The 20,920-nt window shown below is 38.5% G+C and overlaps 1 protein-coding gene across 2 annotated transcripts in view; it reads right to left on the minus strand.

Annotated features, from left to right (window-relative positions):
• Positions 1-9,942: 9,942 nt before the first annotated feature.
• Positions 9,943-20,920, minus strand: part of PLCB1 (phospholipase C beta 1) — a 731,149-nt gene continuing 720,171 nt past the window's right edge. Inside the window, exon 32 of one of the 2 annotated variants that reach the window (XM_047771691.1) lies at positions 9,943-13,228. In XM_047771691.1, coding sequence (XP_047627647.1) covers positions 13,001-13,228 — 228 coding nt within the window. In that variant the 3' untranslated portion in view covers positions 9,943-13,000. The remainder of the gene's footprint in view (positions 13,229-20,920) is intronic. The other variant, XM_047771692.1, reaches the window with a different exon arrangement.

Genomic DNA, 20,920 nt, shown 5'->3' on the forward strand with positions numbered 1-20,920 from the left:
TTGGAGCTCTAAATGCTAAATTTAGCTTACAAGGATATCATACGAACATTTGACAACCTGAAGGTCTTTGGATTATAAGACTAGTTTTTGCCATCTCTATCTGATATTTCTCTATCTAATTGCTATTTCAGCAGAGATGTGTTAATGGGATGTAGAGTGTCCCCAAACAGCAAATGAGCCACTTAATTTTTACCCTTCGATTGGCTACTTGGCAAGGTTATTGGCAATATTTTCATGTTATCCAGGTGCAGGACATAGTCTAGGCAGGATCAAAGGTGTTCCTCCGGAAAATAGCTTAAAAATTTCAAAGTACATATCCAATAGAAACTGAGTGTCTCTCCTGCAGAGAACAACTGAAATGCTGGATAAAGTAGAAACAAAATATTTCCTTAAAGGTAATCAAGAGGCGATGAGGTAGCAACTAATTACTGGGCCAGAATTTAAGGGACATCTAGAATCCAGAGCAGTAAGTAGAGCACTGAAGCCAGTGTTATCCATGAATATTTACCTATTCAGACAAATTCAAACTTCAGTTTTTTCTTTTTATGACTGTACCCACAGCATATGGAATTTCTTAGGGCCAGGGATTGAATCTGAGCCCCAGCTGCAACTTACCATGCTGCAGCAATGCTGGATCTTTTAACCCACTGTGCCAGGCTGGGGATTGAATCCACACCTCAGTAACTACCCATGCTGCTGCAGTTGGAGTCTTAACCCACTGCACCACGGTGGGAACTCCTGAAGTTCAGTGCTTTTTTTTTTTTTATTTCTCTTTTTAGGATCGCACTCACAGCATATGGAAGTTCCCAGGCTAGGGTCTAATCGGAGATGCAGTTCCCGGCTTATGCCACAGCCACAGCAACACCAGATCCAAGCCATATCTTCGACCTATGGCACAGCTTGCCGCACTGCCAGATCCTTAACCCACCGAGCAAGGCCAGTGATCAAATCCACATCCTCATGGGTACTAGTTGGGTCTTCACCTGCTGAGCTATAGCAGGAACTCCCCTGAGTTTCAATTCTGATGGTCTCACTGAATGAGACAGATAAAAATAAAAGCCTAACTGTCCATTCAAATGAGAGAAGCTAATAGTAGACCTTTCATCCATTAAGCTAGTGCCCCCAGGGGTTCAGTGTTAGAAAAAAGTAAAATCAGAAGTAATTCTAACATTACATTTATTTGTTTATTGATTTTTATTTTTTTGTTTCATTAAAGTATAGTTGATTTACTATGCTGTGATAATTGTTGCTATACAACAAAGTGATTCAGTGATACATATACACACATTCATTTTCAGATTGTTTTCCCATATAGATTATCAGAGAATATTACTTAGAGTTCCCTGTGTTATATAGCAGGTCTAACCCTGTATTTATTATAGGACCAGTAAAAAGTTTCTTTGATTCTTGGCTGGAGGAAAAATAGTCTCAAAGAGATTGCATCTACAAACTATCCTCAAAAGAATTTTCATCTTTAAAATAGACCTTCATATATATTTATGGTTCAGAAACATTAAAAAAATAACATAAAAGGTATCTGGGTTAGATGCCCCCTAGGTACCATGTGGAAACAAGCAGCAATTCTTTTTGTCAGAAGCCACTTCCGTTTTGGGTCTCAAAGTTGTTCATAGATAATTTTTCAAAGAAAATACATATTTTACAATAACAATTAATTAAGCACACAGGAAGATAAAACACCCTAAAAAAGGACCGGCAGAAAACAAACCGTGACACCGATGGTTATAAAACAATTGACTGTATCTAAGGAAAAAAAAAATAGAAATTATTTTCAGAGAACTGACATCATGAAAAGTGACCTAACAGTTTTAAAAGAGTACCAAATAGAGTATCTAGAAATTAAAAAAATAAATGCAATAGCTGAGATAACAAACAAATGGCTATCCTAACTCAATGGCAAGGATATCAGCAAATTAGACACAGCCTCGGAGAGTATCACTCATTGAAAGATAGGTCAGAAGAATTGTGAGCTAGGTTTATCAGCTGTAAATGGCAGTTTTCTCAGAGGCAATCAACGTGCTGAAAGGACAGAAAGAAACTTGGGATAAGCAGAGAGGATTTGGGAAGCCGTGGATAGCCAGAATAGCTAATTTAAGCCATGTGGTTATCCAATTTCTCTTTGGATTATGTGGGGTTTATGGAGGGAATAAATAAGATGAATAGCAAAGAGCATGGCCTCATATCCCCAGAATTATAATCTAGTACACAATAAAATAGGATAATCTGATATATTGAACCTCAGACCAGTATGAGCCATTGGAACAGAAAAGGCAGAGTGTGGCATCAAGCATATTCATGTGAAAAATATTCAGGTGAAAATTCAGGTATGCCAGTGTTCTAGAACCAGAGAAGGCCAAATTTGGGATTAAATGAGACATCACCAAGATTGCAAGCAGTGAGAACAACTGCTTGATGGATAGTCAACATGTAAATCCCTAAAGGAGCTCTTTCTTTACCATGATTTGGCCAGTTGAACAATTTTCTATCCTGAATATCATAAAAGTGTGCAGTCCTCTGGGTTTTAAAGAGCACTTTGCATGAACTCAGGCCCTTTAGGTGTAAAGAATTATCTTCATGAATTTAGAAGTGTTTGGTAGGATGTGCATTATTATTTTTTTTTTAAACTGAAGTTCACTTTTTTGAGCACTTTACTAAAAGATCTCAGTAAATTCTTTTCAATTGCAGCTGTGTTCCAGAAATGCTAATATATGCCAGAGGGAATACCTACCTGATCTTTAATTCATTTTCCTGTGCAGGCCTCTACTGAGTCATCCATTGTCTTGCTTTGTTCTGATCCTCCTGGTCCATTTATATCCAACAGTTCTTTCTGCTTCATCTGTTCCATCTTGGGGGTCCTGGACTTTTTCTGTTGTTCCCATGCCATTCTAGGATGTAGAAATTTCTTGAAGATAAGTGCAATTTGATAAGATTAACTGTGTTCCCTCTGAGGTCTTGTTATTTCTTTAATGCTTTGCATAAGGAGCAAAATTCCTCTTTTGATAACCCCCGAGACCTGTACTTATTATCTCTCTAATATCTCTTCCTTCTTCTCAGCTCAGGCAAGAGCTACTTTGTCTCATGATTTCTCCCAAGTATTTTGCCCATAGGTGGAGTCATTTCCAGCCTCCTAAGTGTACAGGCTTTAGAATGACAAAGACCAAGAGAAGAGACTCACAGATTTTCAGCTTTTCACTTTGCTGACCCCCTGTGCTGAGACATGGAACATAGGCTTAGCTTTTTGGATTAAAGGAAAGATCAGATGGAAGAAATGTTTTGGGCAAAGGACTACCTTATTTGATTTTAAAAATTATCCAGCTGCTTATATTTGGAAGAAGTGTGGCCCTACATCCAGCCATGCATTAAAAGGCCTCACTCTGGCCTTTTTCTGGCTATGCCTTTCCCATAGCAAAGCACTGGCTGCGTTTAGGGCACCAACCAACTAGGAAACAGATATTTTATCTGACAATCATTTACATGGACAGGAAAAATGGGAAAAGTATTTTTTAAGAGACTTTATAGCATATTATGAGTCAAATCCTACTTTGGTGTCAGTAATAGAGATTTCAGTCCATATTTATCTCCCAAATAAACTATTTGGACTCATAAACCTTTCAGTGGAATAGGGGGGCCATATCAAGTTTAAAAAGTTGGGGCTGCCCTTTGCTGTGGGTAACTGGGGAATGACCTGGGGAAGCAACTCTTAGAGGATAAAAAGGTACTAAATATCATTTGATGCTGAAGGTCCTCTGTCCCCATCTGGGTGAATGTGTGTGTGCAAATGCATGTGTGTAGCACTGTAGTGAGAAAAGGGAAGTACACTTTTCCTTTTTAACTGTGTTGGGGTATAGACACAGTATGATTTGAGGGAGTAGTCGTAAAGATATACCTATCTGGGCACGATTATGACCAAGAAACATAATCCATAATCCAACAGAGTCTGGGGTAGAACCAGTGCCCGGAACATAGCAGGTGTTTATTAAATTGTGTTGACTGAATGTATTACTGGGAAAATGTTGATGCTGGAGTATATACAGCCTCTCACACTGTAAGAGTCATTCTATTTTTGCCTGCTTTACTTGTGAACCTTTTAGAGGCTGAATTAGGCAAAATGAGAGCATTTAGGAAGGACAGAATGATTTACATTTAAAAGGTTAAAGGATTACACCAAAGGTTAAAGACTGTTGAAGAAAATAAAATAAATCCAAAGATGAAGGCTGGGGGGAAAAGAAGGCAAGAGCCCTTCCACGCTGGTGTTTGAGGAGATTTGGGGGGGGGGGGAAACTCCCTTTATCTGTGACTATCACATACAGAGAGACAAGAAGAAGTGGGAAAGCAGTTTTAAGAGATTTGGTATAATGGATAGAAAGAGGAGATGAGAGGAGATGCTGAGAACAGAGAAAGGAGAAGAAAAAAATGGAGGAAAAAAAATAAGATGTATAATAAAATCACAAGGTGAATGAAAGTGAAAACATTAAGTTAATGAGGTCAAGGTCTGGAATATTGTCCAGCCTCAGATTGTGGCCCTAGCTTTGTCACCCAACATACAGGTATGTCCTAGATCACAGTGGCATGACTTAGCTAGAGAATGGGGATGGTCTAGTTCACTGGCTTTCATATTGTTTTGACCACGAAACAGAGTTTTTTGGTTGTTTTTTTCTAATGCCAGAATGAAACAGTTTTACAAAACAACTGACCAAATGTGCTAGTCTCTAATATTATCTATCAGGTCGAACATGTGGTTGAACATAAAAGGCAATTGCCTTTTATCTGGTAAAGAAATAGTAAAGTGCTGGCAATTTTATTTGATTTTAATAAACTAGTATTTTTCCCTTTTAAAATGTTCAAGATCCATTAAATTGATTTTGAATGGTAAAAAAAAAGAGTTTGTACTATGCTATGAACCAAATCCTATTTTGATACATTTTATAGAGATTTCAGCACAAATGCATTTCCTTTTCAATTATCTTTTTTTTTGGTCTTGGACTGGTGTTACTCCAGTGTTCTCTGGAGATTGGTCTTTCCACTGATTTTAAATAAATGAAGTGTACGAACCTAGGTGCTTATGAAGCAAATATTTCTTTGAAATAAAAAAAGAAAGGAAATTATGATATTTTATTGATTCTAAGATACCCTTTTACTTTTTACAAAACCGCTAATGTTTTAAAAAATTGAACTCTTTAATATTACATTGGTTTCAGGTATACAGCAGGTTGCTTCAGTATTTTTATAGATTATACACCATTAAAAGTTATTACAAAATAATGGCTATACATCTCTGTGTAGTATGATGTATTCTTGTTACTTATCTATTTTATAGATAGTAGTTTGTATCGCTTAGTCCCGTACTTTTATCTTGCTCTTGCTCTTTTCCTCCTTCACTGGTAACCAATAGTTTTGTTTCTATACATGTGAATCTGTTTTTATTTTGCTACATATATTTGTTTTTTTTTTAGATTCTACAAGTAAGTGATATCATACAGTATTTGTCTTTCTCCATCTATTTCACTAAGCATCATATTTTCTGGGTTAATCCATGTTGTTGCAAATGGCAGAATTTCATTTTTTTATGACTGAGTAATATGCCTATCTTTATCCATTCATCTCTTGATACATACTTAGGTTGTTTCTATATCTTGACTATTAGAAATATTGATATTATAAAGAATGAGGTGCATGTATTTTTTTAGATTAGTGTTTTAGTTTTTTCCAAATATATACCCAGGAGTGAAATTGCTGAATCATATGGTAGTTCTATTTGTAGTGTTTTGAGGAACCTCCAGAAAACTTTCCATCGTGGCTGCATGAATTTACATTCCCACCAAAAGTGTGCAAGTGTTTCTGTTTCTCCACATCCTCACTGATATTTATTATTTGCAGACATTTTGATGATAGCCATTCTGACAAGTGTGATTCATGGTTTTGATCTGTGTTTCTCTGATGATATGTTGATGAGTGTAATATTCTCTTCTTGTATGGATGCTTTTGTCATTATATAACGCCCTTCTTTTCCTTTTGTTAGAGGTTTTATTTTAAAGTCTATTTTGTCTGCATTTGCATGAGTTGCATCTTTTTCCATCCCTTTACTTTCAATCTGCAGATCTGCATGTCTAGCTCTGAAGTGAATCTCCTAGTAGAATATAGTATTTTTCTTTTTTTATCCAATAGGCCACACCATGTCTTTTGGTTTTGGCATTTATTTCATTAACATTTAAAATAATTATTGGAGTTCCCATCATGGCGCAGTGGTTAACGAATCCGACTAGGAACCATGAGGTTGCGGGTTCGGTCCCTGCCCTTGCTCAGTGGGTTAACGATCCGGCGTTGCCGTGAGCTGTGGTGTAGGTTGCAGACGCGGCTCGGATCCCGCGTTGCTGTGGCTCTGGCGTAGGCTAGTGGCTACAGCTCCAATTCGACCCCTAGCCTGGGAACCTCCATATGCCGCGGGAGCGGCCCAAGAAATAGCAACAACAACAATAACAACAACAACAAAAAAGACAAAAAAAAATTACTGAAGTTGTGTACTTGTTGCCATTTTATTATTGGTTTTCTGGTTGTTTTTATAGTTCTTTGTTCATTTCTTCTTTTTGGTTCTTCCCCTGTGGTCTGATCATTTTCTTTCTTATTTTTTGTCTTTTGTCTTTGTTGTTGTTGTTGTTGTTGTTGTTGCTATTTCTTGGGCCGCTCTCGCGGCATATGGAGGTTCCCAGGCTAGGGGTTGAATTGGAGCTGTAGCCACCTGCCTACGCCAGAGCCACAGCAACGCGGGATCCGAGCTGCGTCTGCAACCTACACCACAGCTCACGGCAACGCCGGATCGTTAACCCACTGAGCAAGGGCAGGGACCGAACTCGCACCCTCATGGTTCCTAGTCGGATTCGTTAACCACTGCGCCATGACGTGAACTCCTGATCATTTTCTTTAGTAATATGCTTAGATGCACTTTTAACCTTTTTGAAATTGGAATGTGCCTTTATGTTTGATGAAGAGTCATAGTTTTATTGGCTTGATTTTTTTTCTTTGTCAGTATTTCTATTGACACATTAAGCTTTTTTGACAGCCTGTTTGATAACATGCTATGTAATTCACTTCAAATTTTAAGGGTATGTGGCAAATATTTCCATGGTAATATTCAACCTTTCACTTGTCCTTAATAAAGTTCCTTCCATGAAAATTTCACTGAGTCCCAGTGAATTCAACCCACATTTATGACACTTATTTTGCAGTTTGTTTTTAAAGGGAAAAGAGAAATCTTGGAAAATAAACAAATATTTGATATTTAGTAAAAGTAGTAAAATTTTAGTAAAAATAAGCAGACAGATGACTTTAGGGCTTCACATAGAAAATAACCAGAACTGTTTTCTAAATAACCTGTAGTTAGTCAGTGGCACAGGAAGAAATGATAATTGAAAGAGGTTTCCTAAGACAAAGCTTTGGAGTAGATAGGCACAAAGGGGACTGAAGGACAAAAAATTGAGAAAGGGGGCCCAGATTTTAAAATAAATATCCACCCAATTAAGAAATGTGTAAGAGATTTGAATAGACATTTCTCCAGGGATGATATGCATGTGGTCAAGACACAAAGCATCATTAGTAATGAGGAAAATGAGAATCGAAACTACAGTGAAATACTCTTCACATTCACTAGGATGGCAATACTCAAAAAGGCAGAAAACAGCAAGTGTTGATGAGGATAAGGAGAGACTGGAATCTTACATTTCTGGGGATGTAAAATGGTGCATCCACTTTGGAAAACTGTCTGGAAATTCCTCAAAAAGTTAAACATATTCACCGTGTGAACTAACAATGTAACTCCTAGGTATATACCCAAGAGAATAGATAATATATTTCCACACAAAAACTTATGCATAAGTGTTAATAGTACCATTATTTATAATAGTCAAAAAGTAGAGACAGCCCAAATGTCCATCAAGTGACAAATGAATAAATATCTATACAGTGGTGCATTATCTGATCATTAGAAGGAATGAAGTGCTAATACATATGTTATAACCTGAACCTTAACCTTTTTATTCTAAAAGAAAGAAGCCAGACACAAAAGGCCACATAACATGTAAATCTAATCATGTAAAATGTCCGGAATAGACAAATTCACAGGGATAGAGGACAGATTAATGGTTTTTAGGGACAAAGGAGAGGAGATGGGGAAGAAAGAGGAATGGGAAGTGATTGCGGTTGAGTATGGGGTTTCATTTTGGGAAGATGAACACATTCTGAAATTAGAAAGTGGCAGTTGATAAGCAACTTTTTTTTTTTTTTTTTGGCTTTTTAGGGTCGAATATGCAGCATATGGAAATTCCTAGGCTAGAGGTCAAATTGGAGCTGCAACTGCTAGCCTACACCACAGCCACAGCAACACGGGATCTGAGCCACATATGAGACCTATACCACAGCTCACGGCAACACCAGATTGTTAACCCACTGAGTGAGGCCAGGGATCGAACCCGCGTCCTCATGGATACTTGTCAGGTTTGTTACCGCTGAGCTACAAAGTGAACTCCCAAGCAACTTTTGACTAAACTAAAAATCATTGAAGTGTTACTTTATTTTTTATTTATTTTTTTTGTCTTTTTGCCTTTTCTAGGGTTGCACCCATGGCATGTGGAGGTTCCCAGGTTAGGGGTCTAATCAGAGCTTAGCTGCCAGTCTATGCCACAGCCACAGCAATGTGGATCTGAGCCGTGTCTGCAACCTACACCACAGCTCACAGCAACGCCAGATCCTTAACCCACTCAGAGAGGCCAGGGATGGAACCTACAACCTCATGGTTCTTAGTCGGATTCGTTAACCATTGTGCCACGACGGGAACTCCTGAAATGTGTACTTTAAAAGAATGAACTATAAAGTATGTGTATTATAGCTTAAAAAACTGTAATTAAAAATATGTGTAGAATGCTAAAGAAACAACTGAACGGTGCATAGATTCCAGGGAGCAAAGAATGGCTTCTGGTTTTGCCTGTGGGTCAGAAGAGGCTGTTGTTATGATTGGAATCCAAGGTGAGCCTCACTCATGCTTGGAGTCCAGCCACCATATTGTGAGAAAGCCCAGGCCATGTGGAGAAGACACATGTGATGTTCCAGCCTGGAGCCCCAGCTAGTCTCTTGGCTGATGTATCATCACCTGCCAGACGTGGGAGTGAAATAGTTTTTGGAAAACTCCAGCTCCTAAGCTTCTACTCTTCCAGCTGAGGCCCCAGGCATCATACAAACCTGGCATCTCTACTCTGCCTGTCTGAATTCTTGACCCCTGAAAACTATGAAAGATAAATAATTCCTACTCCTTTAAGCCACTAGGCTTTGGGGGAAATGTAACCTAGCGATAGTTAACCGATATACTGCATTTGGAATATCTATGGGATGTTCTAATAACTCATATGTATATTTTTCAAAAATCAATGTTGCAGAGTTCCCTGGTAGCCTAGTGGTTAAAAATATGGGGTTTTCACCACTGTGCCGCAGGTTCAATCCCTGGCCTGGGAATTTCTGCATGCTGTACCCCCCCCATAAATGAAAGTATTTATTAAAAAATCAAATCTTCAGACCCTTTTAATCTGTTTTATAAGAAAATTTACATCAAATACTCTGTCAGTTCTTGCCACACCCACTATTTGTCAAAAAACCTTTGACAGTTCCTTAGCGTGTGGCGAGGAAGGAAGGGCAGAAGGGAGGATCCTGAAGGTGGAGCAAAGGACAAGTGCAATGCTACTCCTGGATGGACGTGGTGAACTGACAGAGTGATGGCCACCTTGCCCTCTGGCACAAGCATTGCAGTCTCTTGATTTCCTACACAGGTACAGGTGTGCTCCATCAGGATGGGCATTACTTCCATAAAAACTGGCATGACCACTCCCAGCTTCCTGCCCATCAAAAGAACGTTGGCCCTGACACCACGGAATAACAGCTGGGTTGTGTTAAGAAATTTTTATTGTCTCCTTTGGATCTGTGATGAAAGCACATAAAATTACAAGTGGAAGAAACATCATGCCACAAAATTGCATAGAATTATTACAAAAAATGTGAATTATGCATTTTAAATAATTTGAGATAGAAGAACCAAAATATGTACATTTTAAGAGCTTCAAATACTTTGTCCTATCTTTTTTTTTCTTCTGAAAAGGCAAAAGTCACAATGTCTAATCCATCACAAACAATATTTATACAGTGCACAAGAGCAACATTAAATTCAAAGTAACGCAAGCAATGGTCCTTTCTTTCGGAGTTATTTAACGACGGCTTATCTATCACAGGAGTATTCATTAGTGTATGGTGATATTGAAATGTTAAAATGAAATGTTAAAACCCTCAAACACATGGCATATCATTAGAACTTTGAAAATTGGTTTACACGGCCAACACCACGCTATTCTCAGTAGTGTAAAGATATCAGAAGGGCATAGTCTAATTCAATACACAGCTCTACTCTCTATTATAGGAAAAACCACAGTACAGAATTTCACACATTCAACAAAGAACAAGGCAAATACATAAAGGCACAAAACTGCACATCATATAGACCCCTTTTCTTTATCTTAGTCTATTTCAAGTAGTATTAATATTATTAAATGATAGTATCACTGTAGTAGTTTCAATGATGCAAGATGGACAGTGTTACACACTACCCCACAACTGCAAAAAGTGTCATTGTAGAGATATAAAAATGTGATTACAGGAAATGGCCAAATACAAACGTATTGCAAAATGACTACAGTCACTAAGATAATGAAATCCAACTACCAAAACAGTTTTGTGTACATCAAGGTTATTCAACTTTAGTCTATCTCTGGACTAAAATGTAATACACTGTTCTGTAATAATCACCATTGTGTTTGGTTATTAATGCTATTATTAGTTCATTCTTCAGCAATTTTAGACAGTCTGTAATTTTGTTTATAAAAATGCAGCATTCGATTTTGACCATTCTTGCTTCCTTATGATTAATGCCTTTCCTTCAAAGTGCAAAAGTAGAATGATTTACAAAAGATTTCTCATTCAGTGGAAGTTAAGTTTTATTAGGTGTCTAATTAACACCCAAATCCTTTAGATCAAAATATAATCATCTCCAAAGGGGATGGGTTTTTTTTTCCCCTTGTGTCTCTTGCTAGATGTGTTTTTTTTTTTTTAATCAAACACTCTTTCCTGATGTTTGAACTAAGACATCATTTTGATTAAAACTTAATTGTGATCCTTAGTTATTGCTTAAATAGAATAATTTTCATAAAAATATTAAATTCTTAAAACACAATTTTCAGGACACAACTAGTTTTTGTGTTTTAAAATGTTTTGCTAAGCTACAATCAGACAGGTTTACTTTAAAGTAAAATAAAACTGTGAGCATCTTGCTTCAGGGCTTTAACTTCAATGTCCTTTGTGTTACTCTCTATATTTTCCTCTCTATAATTACTTTTTCTTATTTAAGACCTTTCAATAACGTTTTCTATCAGTTTTAACATAATAAAATTTGTTTCTCTTATGCCACTTAACATAGGAACTTAACAAAAAGACAGTTAAGTGAATTAAATGTACATAGTAAATATATAATGAAAGTTTTTTAATGTTAGAAATAAATTGAAATCTATCAGACTTAAAAATTATGGACGATACTTGCTGTCCTATATATTTTGTATATTCTGATCATTAAAAAACAAGCTTAAAATCTGATATCTAAAATCCAGTTTTTGATCTTGCAAAATATACATCAAAATCATATTCTAAATTCTCAATCTACCTCAGCTTGCATCAATGGCTTCAGTCAATGGTTTCTTAGAATTTCAATATAATTTAATATTCACATAAAATCAGCGCTTGACCATTTTTTTCCTCTACTGTTGAATTTGGTTTTATGTCTTTTGGAAAAGTTGGGTCATTTCCAATTAAGAAACTCATATCCACACTCATTTGAATGTGTGTGTGTGTGTACGTACTTACATGGCTGAGTGCATACATATATATCTATACATGGAGATAATATATATCATTTATATGTGGGTTTGTGTATTCTCTAGATAAATATTCAATCTTTATCTCTATATTAAAAATAAATGAACCTTAAAAAAGTCAGAGAGCAAAATAACCGCTAGAACCTGTTCACTCTGATTGAATCTCTGCTCAACAGACATCAGCTCAACTATTCTTATTCAATCAAACAGATCTTTGTAGTTTTTTAAAATCATTTTAGGCCAATGACCAATGAATACCCAGACTCTGAGTACAAATAATTGACTCAGATAGCACACTGCCTGGAAGTGTGCGGCCAACTCACTCATGCAGCCAAATGTACAAGCCATGTTGCCAAGTCTGGGAATGGCTTCACTGGATAAGGATGCAATCAAGACAGAAAACCAGCTGATTGGAATCACTACAGATTATACGGAATCCGATAAAGCCATGTCCACAACAAATACACCGATGCCTCTATGATAAATAAATTAGCAAACTGCAAGCCACCAGTGCTTGCAAAGCAAAGGATGAAACAATTTAATATGCATGTTAACTGGAAGATATGACAGTTGAGGGGCAGTTAGGGAAAAAAATGCTCAAAGTTGGCTGTTCAATAGTGTTAAATAGTGCTATGCATTTCTCAAACTATTTCTATTACTTGGGACATACTTTACACCAGAGCCTCAAATCAAAACATGAGCTTGATTTTCTTCAAAGAAGACACGGTCCTTCATGAAATGTTCCATGGAGCCTGGAAGTTGCCTGCTTTGAATTTACTTTTGGAAAGAAAACCCAAGTCCCACATACATGCACTCTCCACTGTTGGTCCTACAATTGTTTCCACATAACATATGGAGCCTGGACATGGGGAAACTGCATGGATCCTTCTGGAACTCTCCCTCTGGTGCAGATTTTAATCTAAGGGATGCTTCTCAGGAAGGTGATCCTGGGCAGTGATCTTTGTGAGAGGAGAGAGTCTGGTGGAGCCGAGGTGGCCATGCGTGTTTGGAAGGCCTGGCAGGAACAATCACAGAGGAGTATCAAACTCTTTTCCTGGGTTTTCTCCTCCCAGCTCCTCACTGGAAGGAGGCTTGTGGTTCAGTTTTCCGGGGTCTGGGGCCAGTGGGGGAGGGGCAGAACTGTGATTGCTATCTTCACTGATCTTGCCTTTCATGGCTTCCTGCACGAACTCCAAAATCTCCAGAGGCAGCCTTTTGAACTTATCTTGGTATTCTTGCTCCAGCTCCACCTGCAGCTGGGAGACAGTAAGAGAGAGGATGGTTTTATGTCACTTAGGCTTCTACGTAGAAACTCCTTGAATGAGATGTGCAAAGATGGGGAAGGAATCAATGAGTTTTAATATCATCCACTGGTTACCCACAGAGAAGATGTAAAACCAGGTTTATGTCATTTGTTCAGAGCTAAAAGTCAAATTCAGGTTTTGCGTGGCATAATAAAGCTACAGAGCTATGACGCTCTAAATAAATACATACACACAAACACAGATGGGTCTTTTGAAAACGTTTATAAAAGTAATATGCAGTGATGTGAAATTCTTAAATGTGAAAATTGGAAGCTAACTGATAGCTAGGAGTGTCAGCCATGAGTTAGGCTGGGAGAGCCAAGAAGTGAAGGGAGTGGACAGAGAGTCAAGGCACCAACTTAATGAAGTGCAGCTTCACCTAGAGGCTGGGAAGCTAATGCTTCTAAACAAGAGTTTGATACGTTTCTTTACAAAAGGAACATACTCATGTAACCAACTTGAACTTCTATCTTGACTTGTTTTATTTTTTTGGCTGTGTTTGCACATGCTGAAGTTCCTGGGTCAGGGATCCAACCTGCGCTTCAGCAGCTAGAGGTGCTGCTGCAGTGACAACACCAGATCTTAAACCCATTTAGTCACAGGAGAACTCCTGTCTTGACTTATTTTATCACCTCTGTATTTTGACTCCCTTTTCATTCTAATTTTTATTTGCCTCATAAACTGTTTTAGCTACCTTATAAACTGTCTTTTAATTTTATCTATTGAATGCTCTGGAGAATGTTCAGACTTTTAAAAGTCACAGAACCCTTTCTTCAAATGCAGACTTACCATTGGCCTCAGCCATAAAACAAGTAAAAGCTGGGCTACTGGTAGAAGTGGGGGTGAGAGGCGGGGCCAGCAGTGGGTGGAGCCTGCTGAGATGCTCTGCTGAGCAGAGCCCAATCAAAACCCAGAATTTTGAATAAAATGCTCTTTGCTTATTGAATGGTAAGCAGGGAGCTTAATCTTAGAAATGGCAAGCCAGACTATCTGCTTTTTCTCCTTTCGGTATATAGCCTTGATGCAGCTTTTCTTAAGATAAGTCCTTAACACCATTAAGAAATTTCTTTTCATGCTTCTCAAACTTTAAGGTGCTCACAGATCATCTGGGATTTAATTTTAATTGATTCAGGAGATGGGTGGGGCTGAGAGATCTGGAGTTTCTCAGCCACTCCTGGGTGATACCGATATGGCTGGTCTTCTTTGGACCCTCTGATGAGCTTCCTGTCCTGGTTTTATTCTGAGATCCCAGTTCTACTTTGGGTCTCCATCCTGGCCATATATCCTCCATTGGCAGCTTCAGTGCAGTCTGACCCCTGGACCTTCCCGGATGAAGACAGCCCTCAGGGTGACCTGACCACCCTCCTCATCCACATTCTGGATGGTGCCAGCAGCTTGGTAACATCCCCTTTAGCTGAATTCCTTTTTGCTCTTGCTGCTCCACCAGAGAAATTTTGCCAGATTTATTTAATACAGATCCATAATCCCTTATCTGCTATTCTAAAATTCCCAAACTTCTGAAATTGGGGAGCTTTCTATAAATTTGTGGCAAAGTCATTGCCATGAACTGACATAAGACTATTTATTTATTTAGGTTGCCCCCGCAGCATGTGGAAGTTCTTGGGCCAGGGATCAAACCCATGCCCCAGCTGCTACCTGAGCCACAGCAATGACAATAATGGATCCTTAACCACTAGGCCACCAGGAAACTCAGATATAATAATCCTTACTTAATCCCGCTGCATGTGAATATCCATACATGGTAGGGTAGACAGGTTCATTTGTTTTATTGCGAGGATGAACCAGGTCCCCTTCATAGTGCCCATCATATTCCCTTTCTAAAGAAAAATTATGAATTCTGAAACATGACAGCCCCTCAGGTGTCTCAGACAAGGGATTATGGATCTGTTTGAATGAACTTTTTTTTTTTTTTGGTCACATCAAAAAGTGCCTGATAAAAATGGCTTGACTTGAGTATTGAAAGTTACCTATTCTCCCCAAATATTAAATGTTGGGCATTTATGAATATGTGTGCTGGCATATGAATTCCAATAAGCCAAGGAGGAAACATGCTAGGAGAGGGGGAGGCACGGGACTGCAGGATTCACACTGCTGTGATTGAGCAAAGGCATCTTCACACCCAGCCTCACTCTCAGCGTTGGGGACACACCTCCAGAGTATCAGACACAGAAGACAATGGCCAATTCCTCCAAAGGTGGGGCTTTTGCACTGTCACGTGCTGCTGTAAGCAAACTCTCAACTTGGGGCCTGACCATTTCCATTGACTACCATCCAGACCTCCTCATCAATTTGCTTCAATTTTTACTCGGGCAATACATGTAGTTAGAGTTTCATTTCCAAGGAATGTAGGGAAAGGGAGAAAAGCATGGCACCCAGTGTTTAGGAAATAGCAGATTTCATTTAGGTTGGACTGGGGGATCTGCAGCTACAGATTTATTGCCCTTGACCTAGCGACCAGTTTCTCTTCATTTACTGGTGGATAAGACCCTGTGTGCTTGAGAGCCTGTTCTCTTTTTTCATTTGTGAAAAAAATATGTGAAATGTGAGATAAATATATTAACATATTCTAATAACTTTTAATAATCTAATATTAATAATTATACTTCTGCACCCAATTCTGATATGTGGGTATTCTTTCCCACACCACCAAGCAATTCTCTGTGACAGTAGCTGGGTGTTCTACAATTGGACTCAGTTCTGACACTGTACACTGATTTTTTTTATTCATGTATTTATTCCACAACTAAATAAAAATTTAAAGCCATAACATTTTTAAAAGGTAAAGGAGAATTTGTGTCATAGTTGAATTAATAAAACAGACATTGGTCTAAAGTGCCACACTAAACAGGTGTTCTTTGGTCCCATGGTGGAATAAATACATACTCACGTCTAGCATTACATCTCAGGCATGGGTGAAGGGCTCAGTCCTATAAGGCTGCCTCCCACCCCCACCCAACTTTAGATGCCAAGTGCAAGTCCAGGTTAACACCTGTGCTTCTGACTGACTGGCTATAGCTTAGAAGCTCCTACGATTTTCCTGGTTCGATTTGGATTGCTAGATTGGCTCACAGAACTCAGAGAAAACTTTTACTTCCCAGACCATCAGTTTATTATAAAAGGACACAACTCAGGAATAGCCAGGCATACAAGGCAAGGTAAGGGAAACTGGCACGGAGCTTCCATGCCCTCTTCAGGTGGGCCACTCTCCTCATCTCCACATGTTCACTAACCTAGAAGGTCTCGGACCCTGGCCTTTTGGGTTCTTGTGGAAGCTTCCTTAAAAAATCATGACTGATGTGACACATTGGCCTCTGGTGAATGAACTACATCCCCAGCTCCTCCTCCCTCCCCAGAGAGGTGAGGAGGATGGACCTGGAAGTTCCGACCCTCTAATTACTAGGTTGGTTTCCTCTGACAACCAGCTCCATCCTTAGGTGCTTCTCCACAGTCACCTCATTAATATAAAAAAATATACCTTCATCACTCTCCAAACTTATGCAATTCCAAGGCTTTCAGGAGCGCTGTGCCCGGAACTGGGGAAGATCAAATGTATATTCCTTACTATAAATCACAATGTCATCATCATAATCTAATTTTAATAATTATCTTTTTAAAATTTAAAAAATGGAGTTTCCATCATGGCTCAGTGGAAATCAATCTGACTAGCATCCATGAGGATGCAGGTTTGATCCCTGGCCTCTCCCAGTGTGTTAAGGATCTGGCCTTTCTGTGTGCTGTGGTGTAGGTCACAGTTGAGGCTTGGATCTGGTGGTGTTGTGACTGTGGTGTTAGGCCAGCAGTTACAGCTCCTATTAGACCCATAGCCTGGGAACCTCCATATGCCACAGGTGCAGCCCTGAAAAGAAAAAAAAAAAAAAGATGAGCCAGTTGTGGCTAAATTATAACTTTGGTAGATTCTTCCTTTTATTATGGGTCAGTTGTAGATTTGACTCTAAACTATTTTAACATATTAACATAATTTATAAACTAAATTTATAAATTTAAACTAAATTAAATTTACATTAAATGCCATATATTTCACCCTTTCAAAAAAGTCTTTTATTAATGAATGAATTACAAAATTGCACTCATTATTGAATTTCACCTTAGAGCTTTTAATTATTTCTTCTTCTTATAAATGGAATACTTGTTCATTGCAAGAAAATATGACAAGTATGCAGGGCAAAGTCTGGCTCTGTTTCCAAAATGCCTTTCTAGCAGGAGTCTTGGGTTACTTTAGTTCAAGGCTGCAAGCTCAGGTGTTGGGGTTGGGGTGAGGGGAGACAAATCATGAAAATAGGAGAAGCAGGCTGTGTGCAAGGACGTCGGAGTGGTGGGGAGGACATGCTGGTCTAAAAGGGTCTAAGGGAGGTGCCAGGAACTCATCTCTTGCTGAGGCTCGCCAGGTTCTCGTTTTCAAGAAAAGCCAGAAATCCAAATTTTCATTTAAGGCCTCTGGGTTTTTTAATGTTGGCAATCAATTCCATCCATTCTCATGGGTCCTGTTGGGTTTGTGGAAAGGTTCTAACTTCTCTCCTGGCAGAACTAAACCTGGCTGAGATCAGAGGACAGAGCATCAGTCCAACTGTAGAATTTCAGTTTAGATTCCGCCTTGTCATCTCTCCCCACAATACTGAGCTTCAGATGGTCCTTCATTGAACACCAAGGCTTGTTCTTAATCATCCCTCTGCTGCCATTCAGTGCCCTCCCATCTAACTGCCACCTTCTGGTTCATGTACTCAAATGTGTTGAGTTTCTAGTCCATGCAACTCAAGCTTTGTGTTCTTCGGGAATGGCAGACAGACTGGACAGATGGCAGCCATTCTTCACCCCTCCTTACAGTCATAGACTTCTCAGCCTCTCCCACTTCACAGAGTGGCATTTACTTTTTGTGGGACTTCAAGGGTCTTTCAAGGAGATAGAACTCAAAGCCTCTGGCCAAGGTAGGAATTACCAGACCCTTATCATTGCCCCATCTGTCTCATTTTAATGCCTCATTTTAATGCCCCCTCCCCCCCCCATGAAGAACCTGGCCTACTCCTTCCTGCCCCTTCTAGGAAAGGTATGGGTCCCACTCCTCACCCCAGCCCTATAGAGGGTGCTGCCCTCAACCAACCAGCAAGTGTATCGTAAGACCCCTCTTTCCCCAAACAATCAGCAGGTCAGCAGGGGTATTATAAGACCTCTCCTCTCACTGGGCTATAAAAACAGACATGACTACATGCTCAGGGTTGGCTCTCCCTGATTACCAGGAAGTCATCCTGCTGCACTAGCAGCATCTCTTATCTCAATAAACTCTTCTTTCTTTCACCCTGCTATGCTGGAAAATTCTTTTTCTGACCCATGTGCACAGACCATGACACTTTTCATATCTCTGTATGGGGGGAGAACTTGTGATTTGCTTTATCTAGCAGAATATGCCAGAGTAACAGTATGCAGTTATGAGCATAGACCCCAAAAGGTCTATGTGCTTCTGTTCTTATTGTTGGAAGGTTACTCAGGCATCATGCGAAGAAGCTCAATCTAGCCTGCTGGAGGGGAAGACACATGGCCCAGTTACACCCATTTCCATCACGTCAATCATCAGCCATGAAAGCGCAGCTGTCATAAGTCAGCCAACCCTTAGCTGATCCATCAGCTAAACACAGACTAGAGCTAGGCTAGTCATCAGCTGAGTGTGGCCCAGATTAAAACTGTTCACAGTCTTGCAAGTTTAGTAAACATTTATTGTTTTATGTCACTGAAAGTTTTGTGGTTGTTAGGCAACATTATTGTGACAATAACTGATACAGTGGGGAGAGTACAAAAGAGTGTCATATATGGCTTGGCCCCATGAATCACACATCATTTAATTCAGTTGTCCCCATCTTTTTTATTGCTATGGTCTTGAAACACATTCTTGGGGAAAAGTCACCATAAGACATATAGATCTCTATGAAAAATCTGATTTTGTAGGATATGCCTTGGAGCTTTTCTGTATTAGCAAATGTCAACTTAGTTGATCTTAAGTTCATAAGATCTATTTTTAGAAATGGGATAAAAGAGGGAAGAAAATGGTCAAATTTAATCTCTAATTTTAAGGCAAATTTTTACATTATATTTGATATTAATAAAAAGGCATTGCTAGAGTTTGTTTCATTATAAACTAAATTATCTGATTTGACTAGCTAGACTAAAATTTGAAATTTCTTAGTTAACATGATTTGCAAAAAATGTTGCTCACTCATTGTTTCTGTGAACTCTGGATAGTTAAGCAGGAAAAGGCAATTCAGTCGGGTTCAAATGTGTTCGGCCCTGCCTGATTATATCATTTGGGTTGCTCTTCTGCCTCCGACATTTTCTCAGCTGCCTAGAGTAAAGGTTTGATCTGGTTAAGCAAGGTTTTTAGATGCATAAATATAAGTGAAGACCAAGGAGAAAGCAAAGTTACTCATAAAGGTTCATTTACAAACAGGAATAAAAACCCTTAATACTCATTATAACATCAATGTGGTGTAAATACAAAATAAGCCAGATTACTGAGTTATTAAAGTGATATATAATCAAAACCAATTTTCTAAGAAAACCAATAAAAACCAGAGAATAATAAGCAATAATAGATAACAAAGACAGAAGAGCTGCTAAAACTTAAAAAAAAATGCTAGACAATGCACAGATGAATATTTAAGATTTTTGCACTTTGACATCAGGTATAACTCAAGTTATTTTGCCCAATGAAGTGTATTGAAGACCTTAATATAAAACATGAGGCAATAAGAATCTTAGGAGAAGACTTAGGGGAATAATTGTATAATTGTGGGATATAGAGACCTTTTAAGCTAGATGGAAAAATCATAAGCTACAAAAAATTATAGGTATATTCATCTACACGAAAATTACATCTTTTTATGGGAAAAAAAAGGGGGTAAAACCCAAGCAGTTCATAGGAGAACTGATCAGTTCTCTCACTAGCAATCAGGGATATGAAATGGCATAACATCTTTTCAAGGGACATCGTGTTGGCCAAAAAAAAAAAAAAAAAAGTTTTTTTTAAAGAAGCAATAACATCTAGTGGGAAACTGACATTTTCAAACCTTGACATTTGTCATTTATTGACATTTGTCTGATAATATTTATAAGAAGGAAAACGTACAAAGTTTTTGACTCAGCGCTCCATATCTGGGAATATGGCCCAGAGAAATAAAACACCAACATATAAGAATAGAAGCATTATCATACACACTGCAGCATTGTTTGTAGAGGCAAAAACCAAAAAACCAGCATCAATGACAACAGCAAAATCCCAGAAAACAACTTCAATTAATTTTAACTTATGCCACCTGTACATTACCATTGTCTATCACTATATTTTGGGGTAAGTCATTCGAAAATAAATTTCAAACATCACGGCACTTCAGCCATAGCACTGCACCACACATCGCTTAAAAATAAGGATATTTGTGTACTGAATGCCAATAGCTTCATCATTTTAAGGAAATTAATAGTAATTAATTTGTTGGCTAACATTCATCCATGTTAAAATCTCCCTGTAATCACCCCTCACAAATTTTTATGGTTTATCCTTTTTGACCAGAATTCAATCAAAGTTCATGTATTGCATTTGGTTGTTATGTCTTTCTCATT

Source organism: Phacochoerus africanus, chromosome 3, assembly GCF_016906955.1.
Source record: "Phacochoerus africanus isolate WHEZ1 chromosome 3, ROS_Pafr_v1, whole genome shotgun sequence".
Classification (NCBI taxonomy): domain Eukaryota; kingdom Metazoa; phylum Chordata; class Mammalia; order Artiodactyla; family Suidae; genus Phacochoerus; species Phacochoerus africanus.